This window comes from Mobula hypostoma, chromosome 7, assembly GCF_963921235.1.
Source record: "Mobula hypostoma chromosome 7, sMobHyp1.1, whole genome shotgun sequence".
Taxonomy (NCBI): Eukaryota; Metazoa; Chordata; class Chondrichthyes; order Myliobatiformes; family Myliobatidae; genus Mobula; species Mobula hypostoma.
In genome coordinates, this window is record NC_086103.1 from 185,184,703 (window position 1) to 185,199,978 (window position 15,276).

A 15,276-nucleotide genomic window follows, 5' to 3' on the forward strand; every position below is an offset into this window, starting at 1 on the left:
ACAAATAACAATGGACCCAGCACTGATCCCTGTGGCACACCAGTAGTCACAGGCCTCCACTCTGAGAAGCAATTCTCTACTACCATTCTTTGGCTTCTTCCATTGAGCCAATGTCTAATCCAGTTTACCATCTCTCCACGTATACATAGCGACTGAATTTTCCTAACTAACCTCCCATGCGGGACCTTGTCAAGGGCTTACTGAAGTCCATGTGGACAACATCCACTGCCTTCCCTTCATCCACTTTCCTGGTAACCGCCTCGAAAAACTCCCAATAGATTGGTCAAACATGACCTACCATGCACAAAGCCATGTTGACTCTCCCTAATAAGTCCCTGTCTATGCTTGTAGATTCTGTCTCTCAGTCCTCCCTCCAATAACTTACCCACTACCGATGTCAAACTTACTGGCCTATAATTTCCCGGATTACTTTTCGATCCTTTTTTAAACAACAGAACAACATGAGCCACTCTCCAATCCTCCGGCACCTCACCCGTAGACACCGACATTTTAAATATATCTGCCAGGGCCCCTGCAAGTTCAACACTAGTCTCCTTCAAGGTCTGAGGGAATACCCTGTCAGGTCCTGGGGATTTATCCACTTTAATTTGCCTCAAGATAGCAAGCACCTCCTCCTTTTCGATCTGTACAGTTTCCATGATCTCACTACTTGTTTCCCTTAATTCCATAGACTTCATGCCAGTTTTACTAGTAAATACAGACGCAAAAAACCCATTTAAGATCTCCCCCATTTCTTTTGGTTCGGCACATAGCTGACCACTCTTATCTTCAAGAGGACCAATTTTATCCCTTACAATCCTTTTACTCTTAATATACCTGTAAAAGCTCTTTGGATTATCCTTCAATTTGACTGCGAAGGCAACCTCATGTCTTCTTTTAGTCCTCCTGATTTCCTTTCTAAGTATTTTCTTGCACTTTTTATGCTCCTCAAGCACCTTATTTACTCCGTTTCCTATACACGTCATACAACTCTCTCTTCTTCTTTATCAGAGTTGCAATATCCCTTGAGAACCAAGGTTCCTTATTCCTATTCACTTTGCCTTTAATCCTGACAGGAACGTACAAGCTCTGCACTCTCAAAATTTCTCTTTTGAAGGCTTCCCACTTGCCAGAGAACAACTGGTCCCAATCCACGCTTTTTAGATCCTTTCTCATTTCTTCAAATTTGGCCTTCTTCCAGTTCAGAACCTCAACCCTAGGACCAGATATATCCTTGTCCATGATCAAGTTGAAACTAATGGTGTTATGATCACTGGAACCAAAGTACTCCCCTACACAGACTTCCATCACTTGCCCTAATCCGTTACCTAGCAGGAGATCCAATATTGCATCCCCTCTAGTTGGTACCTCTATATATTGATTTAGAAAACTTTCCTGAACACATTTTTCAAACTCTAAACCATCTAGACCCCTAACAGTATGGGAGTCCCAATCAATATGTGGGAAATTAAAATCCCCTACCACCACAACTTTATGTTTCCTGCAGTTGCCTGCTATCTCTCTGCAGATTTGCTCCTCCAATTCTCGCTGACTATTGGGTGGTCTATAATACAACCCCACTAATGTGGCCATACCTTTCCTGTTTCTCAGCTCCACCCATAAGGACCCAGTAGACAAGCCCTCTAATCTGTCCTGCCTGAGCACTGCTGTAATATTTTCCCTGTCTAGCAATGCCACCACCCCCCACCTTTCATTCCTCTGCCCCGATCACATCTGAAACATCGGAACCCTGCAATATTAAGCTGCCAGTCCTGCCCCTCCTGTAGCCAAGTTTCACTAATTGCTATAACGTCATAATTCCACGTGTCAATCCACGCCCTCAACTCGTCTGCCTTCCCCGCAATACTCCTAGCATTGAAATATATACACCTCAGAAGATTTTTACCACCACTCACAACCTTTCTATTAGCGAATTTGCTTGAACTTTTAACATCATTTATTTTCACCCCAGCCCCACTGTCAGCTCTGGCACTCTGGTTCCCAACCCCCTGCAAATCTGGTTTAAAGCCTCCCCAATAGCACTAACAAACCTCTCTGAAAGGATATTGGTCCCGTTGTAGTTCAAGTGTAACCCGTCTCTCTTGTACAGGTCCCACCTGCCCCAGAAGAGGTCCCAGTGAGCCTGAAATCTGAAACCCTGCCCCCTACACCAGTTCCTCAGCCACTTGTTCATCCTCCAGAGCATCCTATTCCTACCCTCACTGGCACCTAGCACAGGTAGCAATCCTGAGATTACCACCCTCAAGGTCCTGCTTTTCAACTTCCTACCAAGCTGTTTATACTCACTCTCCAGGACCTTCTCACTCTTCCTTGCTATGTCATTGGTACCGATGTGCACCACGACATCTGGCTGATCACCCTCCCACTTCAGAATGTCATGCAAGTGATCAGAGACATCCTTGACCCTGGCACCCGGGAGGCAACAAACCATCCTGGATTCTCTCGTCATGACCACAGAAGCTCCTATCTGTACCTCTAACTATCGAGTCCCCTATCACTACCGCTCTCCTCTTTTTCCACCCTCCCTTCTGCACTGCAGAGCCAGACCCAGTGCCAGAGATCCGGCTACTGCAGCTTGTCCCAGGTAAGTCATCCCCCCCCAACAGTATCCAATGTGGTATACTTGTTGTTGAGGGGAATGGCCACAGGGGAACCCTGCTCTGCCTGCCCTTTCCCCTTCCCTGGCCTGAAAGTGACCCAATTTCCTGTGCTCTGCTCCTTTGGTGTAACCACTTCCCTGTAGCTGCTATCTATAATCTCCTCATTCTCCCGAATGATCCGGAGGTCATCCAGCTCCTGCTCCAGTTCCCTAACGCGGTTTGTTAGGAGCTGCAGCTGGATGCACTTCTTGCAGGTGTTGTTGTCAGGGACACCGGAGGGCTCCCTGACTTCCCACATCCTGCAAGAGGAGCATTCCAACATCCTGCCTGGCATTCTCTCTACTCTAAACAAACTGGACAAAAAAAAACTTACCGAAACCTACCCTGGCCTCTGCCTGTTCTTGCCGAAGCCTGTTGAGCCAAAGCCGTCCCACTCTGACTCAGTCCACTCCGATGATGGCCGCTGTATATAGTGGTCTGTTTTTAAACCTTGGTGCACTACGTCACGCACCTGCGCAGTGCAGACCCTTCTCCCGGAGCTGTGTTTTAAAAAAAAAGACTTTTTGCACCCGATTTCGCCACTCCCTTCTTCTCAGCTGCATGCTTCGACTGAAAAAATGCAAAGCTGGCTGAGAAGTGGCAGATGGAGTTCAACCCAGATAAGTGTGAGGTGGTTCATTTTGGTAGGTCAAATATGACAGAATATAGCATTAATAGTAAGACTCTTGGCAGTGTGGAAGATCAGAGGGACCTTGGGGTCCGAGTCCATAGGACACTCAAAGCTGCCACACAGGTTGACTCTGTGATTAAGAAAGCATACGGTGCATTGGCCTTCATCAACCGTGGGATTGTTTAAGAACCGAAAGATAATGTTACAGCTGTATAGGACCCAGGTTAGACCCCACTTGGAGTACTGTGCTCAGTTTTGGTCACCTCACTACAGGAAGGATGTGGAACCTATAGAAAGGGTGCAGAGGAGACTTACAAGGATGTTGCCTGGATTGGGGAGCATGCCTTACGAGAATAGGTTGAGTGAACTTGGCTTTTTCTCCTTGGAGCAACGGAGGATGAGAGGTGACCTGATAGAGGTGTATAAGATGATGAGAGGCATTGATCGTGTGGATAGAGCATTTTTCCCAGGCTGAAATGGCTAATATGAGAGGGCACAGTTTTAAGGTGCTTGGAAGTAGGTACAGAGGAGATGTCTGGGGTATGTTTTTTACGCAGAGAGTGGTGAGTGCGTAGAATGGGTTGCCAATGACGGTGGTGGAGGTGGATACAATAGGGTCTTTTAACAGACTCTTGGATAGATACATGGTGCTTAGTGAAATAGAGGGCTGTGAGTACTCCTAGATAATTTCTAAAGTAAGTATGTGTTCGGCACAGCATTGTGGGCCGAAGGGCCTGTATTGTGCTGTAGGTTTTCTATGTTTCTATTATTGGTAACACTCCTGTACGTAAGTGACTACTTGGTAGGAATCCAGTGGTTGTACTCAAGGCCTCCTGTATTGTAATTTAAAGGTTTGTTTCTTACCCCTACCTCGCCCCATCAGACTGCCATCACTGAATCCGTGATCACCGAGGACGAACTGAAGCTCGGAGACCCCAACGAGACCCTCCGCCGAGCCACCCTGCTGCCCAAGGAGATCAGTGCTCTCCGCCTAAGGAACCTGGCCACAGACTCCCTCAACCCCAACTGGAAGGGAGTCACCACCCGGCAACGCAAGCGACTCTCTGAGGAGTCGCACCAGGGATCGGGCACCCCTGAGGTAAGAATAGTTGAGCGTAGCCGCACCTGCTTCTCCTGTTTGGACATGGCTTATTGTGAAGTGTAAAACTGCTGTCGCAAGTGGCTGGCTCCCTGCAGTAAACTCCAGTTGAATTCCTGGTTGTACCTTACAGTTTTATAACACCTTCAGATCGTAAGAGATGGGAGCAGAATTAGACCATTCAGTGCATCGAGTCTGTTCCGCCATTCCATCGTGTCTGATTTATTATCCCTCTCAACCCACTCTCCTGCCTTCTTCCCATAATCTTTGACACAGTGTCTAATCAAGAATCTATCAGCCTCTGTTTTAAATATGCTCAATGACTTGCCCTCCACAGCCGTCTGTGGCAATGAATTCCACAGATTCACCACCCTCTGGCTGAAGAAATTCCTCCTCATCTCTGTTCTAAATGCACGCCCCTGTCCTCATGGGTTCAGTATGTTCAGTGGTGAGCATGCTTTACCGCACCAGCAGCCTGGGTTCAATTCCCACTGTGGTCTGCAAGGAGTTTGTATGTTCTCCCAGTGACCGTGTAGGTCTCCTCCAGGTGCCCTGGTTTCTAAGCACATGCAGGTTAGGGTTAGTAAGTGGTGGGCATGCAATGTTGACGCCAGAAGCATGGCAACACCTACGGGCTGCCCCCAGCACATCCTTGGGGGTGTTGGCACAAGTAGCGCATTTCACCATAGGTTTCAATGTACGTGTGACAAGTAAAGCTAAAATCTTTGTTAAAATCTCATTTAGTCATTTATTTTTGAAGTGTGTCACTACCATAGACTTTGAATATTATTAGTAATTAGTTTTTTATTACTGTTATACCTAGAAACATAGAAAATAGGTGCAGGAGTAGGCCATTCGGCCCCTTCGAGCCTGCACCGCCATTTATTATGATCATGGCTGATCATCCAACTCAGAACCCTGTACCAGCCTTCTCTCCATACCCCCTGACCCCCGTAGCCACAAGGGCCATATCTAATTCCCTCTTAAACATAGCCAATGAACTGGCCTCAACTGTTTCCTGTGGCAGAGAATTCCACAGATTCACCACTCTCTGTGTGAAGAAGTTTTTCCTAATCTCGGTCCTAAAAGGCTTCCCCTTTATCCTCAAACTGTGACCCCTCGTTGTGGACTTCCCCAACATCGGGAACAATCTTCCTGCATCTAGCCTGTCCAATCCCTTTAGGATTTTATACGTTTCAATCAGATCCCCCCTCAATCTTCTAAATTCCAACGAGTACAAGCCCAGTTCATCCAGTCTTTCTTCATATGAAAGTCCTGCCATCCCAGGAATCAATCTGGTGAACCTTCTTTGTACTCCCTCTATGGCAAGGATGTCTTTCCTCAGATTAGGGGACCAAAACTGCACACAATACTCCAGGTGTGGTCTCACCAAGGCCTTGTACAACTGCAGTAGTACCTCCCTGCTCCTGTACTCGAATCCTCTCGCTATAAATGCCAGCATACCATTCGCCTTTTTCACCGCCTGCTGTACCTGCATGCCCACTTTCAATGACTGGTGTATAATGACACCCAGGTCTCGTTGCACCTCCCCTTTTCCTAATCGGCCACCATTCAGATAATAATCTGTTTTCCTATTTTTGCCACCAAAGTGGATAAGTTCACATTTATCCACATTAAATTGCATCTGCCATGAATTTGCCCACTCACCCAACCTATCCAAGTCACCCTGCATCCTCTTAGCATCCTTCTCACAGCTAACACTGCCGCCCAGCTTCGTGTCATCCGCAAACTTGGAGATGCTGCATTTAATTCCCTCATCCAAGTCATTAATATATATTGTAAACAACTGGGGTCCCAGCACTGAGCCTTGCGGTACCCCACTAGTCACCGCCTACCAAGACACAGTGCAAAGCTTTGTTTTGCTTACCAGATCATTCCAAACATATGTACTTCAAGTTCAAATTTATTGTCATCGGACTGTACATAGATACAAAATTCCTTCTCATCTCTGTTCTAAAGGGACATCCCTCTATTCTGAAGTTGTGTCCTCTGGTCCTTGACACTCCTACTATATGCTCTCCACATCCTCTCTGTCTAGGCCTTTCAGCACTTGATAGCTTTCAATGCAATGTCCCCTCATTCTTCTAAGCTTCAGTAATATAGCCCCAGAGTCCTCGTACATTAACTCTTTCATTCCCGTGAACCTCCTCTGGACCTTCTCCAATGCTGCTACATCTTTTCTTACAAACCCCATTTCCAGAAAAGTTGGGATATTTTCCAAAATGCAATAAAAACAAAAATCTGTGATACGTTAATTCACGTGAACCTTTATTTAACTGACAAAAGTACAAAGAAAAGATTTTCAATAGTTTTACTGACCAACTTAATTGTATTTTGTAAATATACACAAATTTAGAATTTGATGGCTGCAACACACTCAACAAAAGTTGGGACAGAGTTAAAATGAGATTGAAAAGTGCACAGAATATTTAAGTAACACCGGTTTGGAAGACTCCACATTAAGCAGGCTAATTGGTAGCAGGTGAGGTATCATGACTGGGTATAAAAGTAGCGTCCATCAAAGGCTCAGTCTTTGCAAGCAAGGATGGGTCGTGGCTCACCCCTTTGTGCCAAAATTCATGAGAGAATTGTTCGTCAGTTCAAAAGGAACATTTCTCAATGCAAGATTGCAGAGAATTTAGGTCTTTCAACATCTACAGTACATAATATTGTGAAAAGATTCAGAGAATTCTGAGACATCTCAGTGCGTAGAGGGCAAGGTCGGAAACCACTGTTGAATGTGCGTGATCTTCAAGCCCTCAGGCGGCACTGCCTAAGAAACCGTCATGCTACTGTGACAATTATAGCCACCTGGGCTCGGGAGTACTTTGGAAAACCATTGTCACTCAACACAGTCCATCGCTGCATCCAGAAATGCAACTTGAAACTGTATTACGCAAGGAGGAAGCCATACATCAACTCTATGCAGAAACGCTGGCGAGTTCTCTGGGCCCAAGCTCATCTCAGATGGACCAAAAGACCGTGGAACCGTGTGCTGTGGTCGGATGAGTCCACATTTCAGCTAGTTTTCGGAAAAAATGGGCGTCGAGTTCTCCGTGCCAAAGATGAAAACGACCATCCAGATTGTTATCAGCGAAAGGTGCAAAAGCCAGCGTCTGTGATGATATGGGGGTGCATCAGTGCCCACGGCATGGGTGAGTTGCATGTATGTGAAGGTACCATTGACTCTGAGGTGTATATTAGGATTTTAGAGAGACATGTTGCCATCAAGGCAACGTCTCTTCCCGGGACGTCCATGCTTATTTCAGCAGGACAATGCCAGACCACATTCTGCACGGGCTACAACAGCATGGCTTTGTAGACACAGAGTGCGTGTGCTTGACTGACCTGCTGCCAGTCCAGATCTATCTCCTATTGAAAATGTATGGCGCATCATGAAGAGGAGAATCAGACAACGGAGACCACGGACTGTTGAGCAAGAATGGACAAAATTTCCAATTGCAAATCTACTACAATTAGTATCCTCAGTTCCAAAACGGTTAAAAAGTATTATTAAAAGGAAAGGTGATGTAACACAATGGTAAACATGCCTCTGTCCCAACTTTTGTTGAGTGTGTTGAAGCCATCAAATTCTAAATTTGTGTATGTTTACAAAATACAATTAAGTTGGTCAGTAAAACTATTGAAAATCTTTTCTTTGTACTTTTGTCAGTTAAATAAAGGTTCACGTGAATTAACATATCACAGATTTTTGTTTTTATTGCATTTTGGAAAGTATCCCAACTTTTCTGGAAATGGGGTTTGTAGATAAACTGTTCTGAACTGCTCACAGTATTCCCAAGTGTGATCTGACCAGTGCTCTACAAAGCCTCAGCATCACCGCTTGCTCTAATTTTCTAGTTCCCTTGAAGTGAGTGCTAACATTGTATTTGCCTTCCTTACTGCCGACTGAACCTGCAGGTTAACAGGGCTATCCAACACAGTATTATCATATTCATGATGACCTGTCTGCCCCTCTGCACAATCCAGTTTCCCCTCATAATTTGTTGGCCAGCCAAGAAAGTGGATCAGGCAGGATGGCAGCACAGGTCTGAGGCACCTGGTGCTAACTCCTCCACTTGTATAGTGACGGTGAGCGAGTCTTGCAGGTATGACTGCAGATCGCACATGGTGCATTACTCTTTACAATCTCACCACCACTGTTTTTTTCCCTTGTTTCCCAGGCCAAGAAACAACTGAGCTGCTTTCCGCGCCCCTCAAGCCCAAAGGAAAAGGACAAGCAAGACCATTCTCAGTACGACAGCCGATCCAAACGCCCAGCTCAGAATAAGGGCCGCAATCAGGTGGGTTCCTCCATCAATATTCCTGGATTTCAGTGCTTTAAAAGGGATAGAGAGGGCGGAAAAAGGGGAGGAGGGGTGGCATTACTGGTCAGGGATACTATTACAGCTACAGAAAGGGTGGGTAATGTAGCAGGATCCTCTTTTGAGTCAAAGGGTGGAAGTCAGGAACAGGAAGGGAGCAGTTACTCTACTGGGGGTATTCTATAGGCCCCCTGGTAGCAGCAGAGATACAGAGGAGCAGATTGGGAGGCAGATTTTGGAAAGGTGCAAAAATAATAGGGTTGTTATCATGGGTGACTTTAACTTCCCTAATATTGATTGGCACCTGATTAGTTCCAAGGGTTTAGATAGGGCAGAATTTGTTAAGTGTGTCCAGGATGGATTCCCGTCACAGTATGTGGACAGGTCGACCAGGGGGAATGCCATACTAGATCTAGTACTAGGTAATGAACCGGGTCAGGTCACAGATCTCTCAGTGGGTGAGCATCTGGGGGACAGTGACCACCGCTCCCTGGCCTTTATAATTATCATGGAAAAGGATAGAATCAAAGAGGATAGGAAAATTTTTAATTGGGGAAAGGCAAATTATGAGGCTATAAGGCTAGAATTTGCGGGTGTGAATTGGGATGATGTTTTTGCAGGGAAATGTACTATGGACATGTGGTCAATGTTTAGAGATCTCTTGCGGGAGGTAAGGGATAAATTTGTCCCGCTGAGGAAGATAAAGAATGGTAGGGTGAAGGAACCATGAGTGACAAGTGAGGTGGAAAATCTAGTCAGGTGGAAGAAGGCAGCATACATGAGGTTTAGGAAGCAAGGTCACATGGGTCTATTGAGGAATATAGGGAAGCAAGAAAGGAGCTTGAGAAGGGGCTGAGAAGAGCAAGAAGGGGGCATGAGAAGGCCTTGGTGAGTAGGGTAAAGGAAAACCCCAAGGCATTCTTCAATTATGTGAAGAACAAAAGGATGACAGGAGTGAAGGTAGGACCGATTAGAGATAAAGGTGGGAAGATGTGCCTGGAGGCTGTGGAAGTGATCGTGTCTAACAAGCCTGATAGAGTTCTTTGAGGAGGTGACCAGGCATATAGATGAGGGTAGTGCAGTGGATGTGATCTATATGAATTTTAGTAAGGCATTTGACAAGGTTCCACACGGTAGGCTTATTCAGAAAGTTAGAAGGCATGGGATCCAGGGAAGTTTGGCCAGGTGGATTCAGAATTGGCTTGCCTGCAGAAGGCAGAGGGTGGTGGTGGAGGGAGTACATTCAGATTGGAGGATTGTGACTAGTGGTGTCCCACAAGGATCTGTTCTGGGACCTCTACTTTTCGTGATTTTTATTAACGACCTGGATGTGGGGGTAGAAGGGTGGGTTGGCAAATTTGCAGACGACACAAAGGTTGGTGGTGTTGTAGATAGTGTAGAGGATTGTCAAAGATTGCAGAGAGACATTGTTAGGATGCAGAAGTGGGCTGAGAAGTGGCAGATGGAGTTCAACCCGGGGAAGTGTGAGGTGGTACACTTTGGAAGGACAAACTCCAAGGTAGAGTACAAAGTAACTGGCAGGATACTTGGTAGTGTGGAGGAGCAGAGGGATCTGGGGGTACATGTCCACAGATCCCTGAAAATTGCCTCACAGGTGGATAGGGTAGTTAAGAAAGCTTATGGGGTGTTAGCTTTCATAAGTCGAGAGATAGAGTTTAAGAGTCGCGATGTAATGATGCAGTTCTGTAAAACTCTGGTTAGGCCACACTTGGAGTACTGTGTCCAGTTCTGGTCGCCTCACTATAGGAAGGATGTGGAAGCATTGGAAGGGGTACAGAGGAGATTTACCAGGATGCTGCCTGGTTTAGAAAGTATGCATTGTGATCAGAGATTAAGGGAGCTAGGGCTTTACTCTTTGGAGAGAAGGAGGATGAGAGGAGAAATGATAAAGGTGTACAAGATAATAAGAGGAATAGATAGAGTGGATAGCCAGCGCCTCTTCCCCAGGGCACCACTGCTCAATACAACAGGACATGGCTTTAAGGTAAGGGGTGGGAAGTTCAAGGGGGATATTAGAGGAAGGTTTTTTTACTCAGAGAGTGGTTCGTGCGTGGAATGCACTGCCTGAGTCAGTGGTGGAGGCAGATACACTAGTGAAGTTTGAGAGACTACTAGACAGGTATATGGAGGAATTTAAGATGGGGGCTTATATGGGAGGCAGGGTTTGAGGGTCGGCACAACATTGTGGGCCGAAGGGCCTGTACTGTGCTGTACTATTCCATGTTCTATGTTCTATGTTGTTCTATCACTGTCTCAGGGAAACTGGTTCAACTCTGTCCTGAATTCACTGTTTATCAGAATCACTCATATACGCTCCCAATGGTCACTTTGAGGTATCTTCTCTACCTAATAAAGTGGCCACTGAATGTATTTCCTGGCCTTCTGCTGTTGTAGCCCTTCCACTTCAAGGTTCAACGTGCTGTGCGCTCAGATACACTTCTGCACACCACTGTTGTATCATATGGTTATTGTCACCATCTTATCAGTTTGAACCTGTCTGGCCATTCTCCTCTGCCCTCTCTCATTAACAAGGCATTTTTGCTCACAGAACTACCACTCTCTGGATTTTTTTTTTGCAACATTCTCTGTTAATTCTAGAGACAGTTGTGAGTGAAAATCCCAGGAAATCAGCCGTTTGAGAAACTCAAACCACCCTGTCTGGCACCAACAATCATTCCACAGTCAAAGTCACTTAGATCACATTTCTTCCCCATTCTGATGTTTGGACTGAATGAACCTCTTGACCATGTCGGCATGTTTTTATGCATTGAGTTGCTGCCACATGATTGGCTGATCAGATATTTACATTAAGGAGCAGGTGTTCCTGATGAAGTGGCCAGGTCACTGAGTGTGGTGTCATGGAACACTACCGCATAGAAACTAGCCTGTCGGCCCATCTAGTCCATGCTGCCAAGTCTTATCGAACATGCCCTGGATCATAACCCTATGTCGTCAAATTTGTTGTTTTGTGGCAGCAGTACAGTGCAAAGACATAAAATTACTGTAAATTGCAAAAAGGAATAACTAGTTTTGATGGACCGTTCAGAAATGTGGTGAAGGAGGGAAAGAAATGGTTCCAGAATTGTCGTGCATGGATCTTCAGGCTGCTGTACCTCCTCCCTGATGGTAGTGATGAGAAGACACCATGTTCTCATATGATGTGCTGTTTAATCCAGGCAGCATCCTGATAAATCAACTCTCCACCCTCTTTAAAGCTTCTACATAATGAGGCAACCAGAACTGGTCTAAGCAGGCTTTCATAGAGCTGTAACATTACCTCGGCACTCTCGAACTCAACCCCCTGAATAATGAAGGCCAATACACCATAAGTCTTGCCAACCTGCGCAGCATCTTTGAGGAATCTGTGGACATGGACCCCAAAATACTTTGTTCCTCAACACTGCTAAGAATCCTGCCATTAGCCCTGCATTCTGCCTTCAAATTCAACCTCCCAAGGTTCAGGAATAGTTACTGCACCTCAACCATCAGGCTCCTGAACCAAAGGGGTTAACTTCACTTGCCCGTCACTGAACTGTTCCCACAACCTATGGACTCAATATCTGATGTTCTTGATATTTATTGTTTGTTTATTATTATTTCTTGTTTCTTTTGTATTTACTCTTTTTTTTGTCTTTCGCTCATTGGTTGTTTGTCTCTTCTGGGTGTGGTCTTCCATTCATTTTTTTTATGGTTCTTGGATTTACCTAGTATGTCTGCAAGAAAATGAATTTCAGGGTTGTGTATGGTGACAATAAATGATAATAAATATACTTTGAATCAATTGACACTTTTCCAAGTTGAACTCTTCATTATTACTACATCCTGTAGTTAACGTGCTTCTCTCTCTCCCCCTCACTCTCTGCCACTCTCAGGATGATAGGCGGAAAACCATCGCCTACACCGTGTTCAACACACCTCGAAAGCTGGGCAGCAACCTGCTGCGTGGCATCAGTAAGCGGGCAACCCCCAGGAAAACACCCAAGAAAACTCAAAAGAAGTCACCCAGGAAGTCCCCCAGATCAAATTCTAAAAAGGTAAATATATGATTCAACCAGGGGCAGGTGGTGAAACATGGAAGCTGCAGGGTAAACTGGAGGCTTCGGTTTACACAGACTATTCAAAAATCAGAGGTGCGAAGGGACTTGGAGCTCTTGTACAGGATTCCCCAAAGGTCAGTTTGCAGGTTGAGTCGGAGGTGAGGAAGGCAAATGCAATGTTAGCATTCATTTCGAGAGGACTAGACTGTAAAAGCAAGGATGTAATGCTAAGGTATTGGTCAGACGCACTCGGAGTATTGAGAGCAGTTTAGGGCCCCTTCTGGGGGTGTAAGTGGTAATATCACCATGTCGGCACAGCTTCATCGCCAATGAAGTGATAACCAGGTGAATAATCAAAGATTCGAGGATTTCTCAAAAATCTGCTTAAAAAATCATATTACCCCTACCGACACGTAGGAATGTGGTTATAGGGAAGAGCTTTCAGGTGGTGTTGAAACTACAACTGCTATGCAGAGAAAATTTACAAGCATGTTGCCTGGACTTGAGGACCTGAGTGGAATTCTTTGCCACAGGCGGTGGTGGAGGCCAAGTCATTCAGCATATCTAAAGCTGAGTTTGATAGGTTCGCCAAAGGTTATGGGGAGAAGGCAAGAGAATGAGGGTAAGAGGGAAATGGATCAGCCATGATGGAATGTCAGAGCAGACTCAATGGGTTGACTGGCCTGATTCTGCTCCTATGTCTTATGGTCTCATTCATCCTGGTTAACCAGGAAATGGTGGAAGTTGACAGGTTGTGGGACAAGAATCCTGTTGTGCTTAGACTAGGCTTCCTTCACATGGAGTTGTTGGGTCATCTGGTTGGAGTTGGAGATGGTTGAAACAGATTTTGGTGTGGTGGCCCTTCAAGCTTGCTCTGGCTATTTCACGGTCATTGAAACATATAGCGAAATGCACTGGTGGCGTTGATGAGACCAGCAAGGATTGCAGTGAGCAGCTGCAATTGGCACCAACATATCATGCCCACAACCTTAACCCATGTGTATTTGGAACGTGGGAGGAAACCAGAGCACCCAGAGCAAACCCATGTGGTCACAAGGAGAATGTACAAATTCTTCACAGGCAGTAGCGAGAATTGAACCACCGATCTTACAGCTGGCACTGAAAAGCTTGTGCTAAGAGCTTGCTACCATGACACATATTTGGTATAATTCGTAAATTAAAACTTAGAACGTAGACCAGTCCAGCGCAGGAACATGCCCCAAGTCCCACAATGTTGTACCAAGCCAAATAAATTAGTAATCAAATATCCAACTAAACTAATCCCTTCTGCCTACACAATGTCCATATCCCTCCATTTCCCTCACATTCATCTGCCTGTCTAAATGTCTGTTAAATGTCACTAATGTTTCTGATTCTGCCACCACTCCAGGCTCCCACCACTCTCTGTGAAAAATAACCACAACCTGCCCCTCACATCTCCTTTAAAATTACCCCTTCTCACCTTAAACAGATCATTTCATTACAATGGTGCATCAAGGGAAAACATTAACAGCAGAACGACACAAAAGATTCTGCAGATGCTGGAAATCCAAAGCAGCACACACAAACTGCTGGAGGAACTCAGCAGGTCAGGCAGCATCTATGGAGGGGAATAAACAGTCAACGTTTCAAGCCAACACCCTTCATCGGGACTCATGAAGGGTCTCGGCCCAAAGCATGGACTGTTTGCTCTTTTCCATTGATACTCCCTGGCCTGCTGAGTTCCTCCAGCACTGTGTGTGTGTTGCCCCAAACAATGCAGTATATTCCAGACATCCCACCCTGCAAAAACTCATTTCAGGGAGGTAGCACCATCAATTTGCGGGAGACTTCCGGGAGAGGTGGGATGTCTGCAACAGAGTAGCTCCTTAGCAGCTGGCCAGCTAGTTTAAATAACGTTAGCTATGCTAATGAACGAATGACACCTGTTAAACTCACCTCAACATGTCTTTTACATCTTAACCCACCATGGGCAATAGAAAAGTCACTGTTGCAAACAGTGCAGCGAGCAACACTGTCATTATTTTTGACCCCTATTAGGCAGGGGTACACTTTAGTGTAGTCTGGGGTGACGTACGTTTTATATATTTTTTAGAACACTCTGCCATGGCGCGCGCGCTCTCTCTCTCTCTCTCTCTCTCTCTCTCTCTCTCTCTCTCTCTCTCGCGCGCGCTCTCTCTCTCTCTCTCACTCTCTCTCTCTCTCTCTCTCTCTCTCACACTCACTCTCGTCGCTCACGCGCTCTCACTTGGTCTCGCTCTCGCTCATGCACTCTCACTTTCTCACGCGCTCGCACTCTCACTCGCTTGCTCTCGCTCTTTCTCACGTGCGTGCTCTCTCTTGCTTGCTCTCGCTCTCTCTTAAAAAAATTGATTTCCGTGATATTGTATATAATTTGCGGGCATGAGGGAGCCACTATTCACATGCAGGAGACTCCCGGAACTTCCGGGAGAGGTGGGATGTCTGGTATTTGTAACAGCTA

General features: G+C 45.8%; 1 protein-coding gene across 5 annotated transcripts in view; it reads left to right on the plus strand.

Moving 5' to 3' along the window:
- Nucleotides 1–15,276, plus strand: part of numa1 (nuclear mitotic apparatus protein 1) — a 181,695-nt gene that overhangs the window by 160,564 nt on the left and 5,855 nt on the right. For all 5 annotated transcript variants that reach the window (XM_063054722.1, XM_063054721.1, XM_063054723.1 and 2 more), the window contains 3 exons: nt 4,175–4,390; nt 8,596–8,715; nt 12,630–12,791. In XM_063054722.1, the coding sequence (XP_062910792.1) occupies nt 4,175–4,390; nt 8,596–8,715; nt 12,630–12,791 (498 nt within the window). The remainder of the gene's footprint in view (nt 1–4,174; nt 4,391–8,595; nt 8,716–12,629; nt 12,792–15,276) is intronic.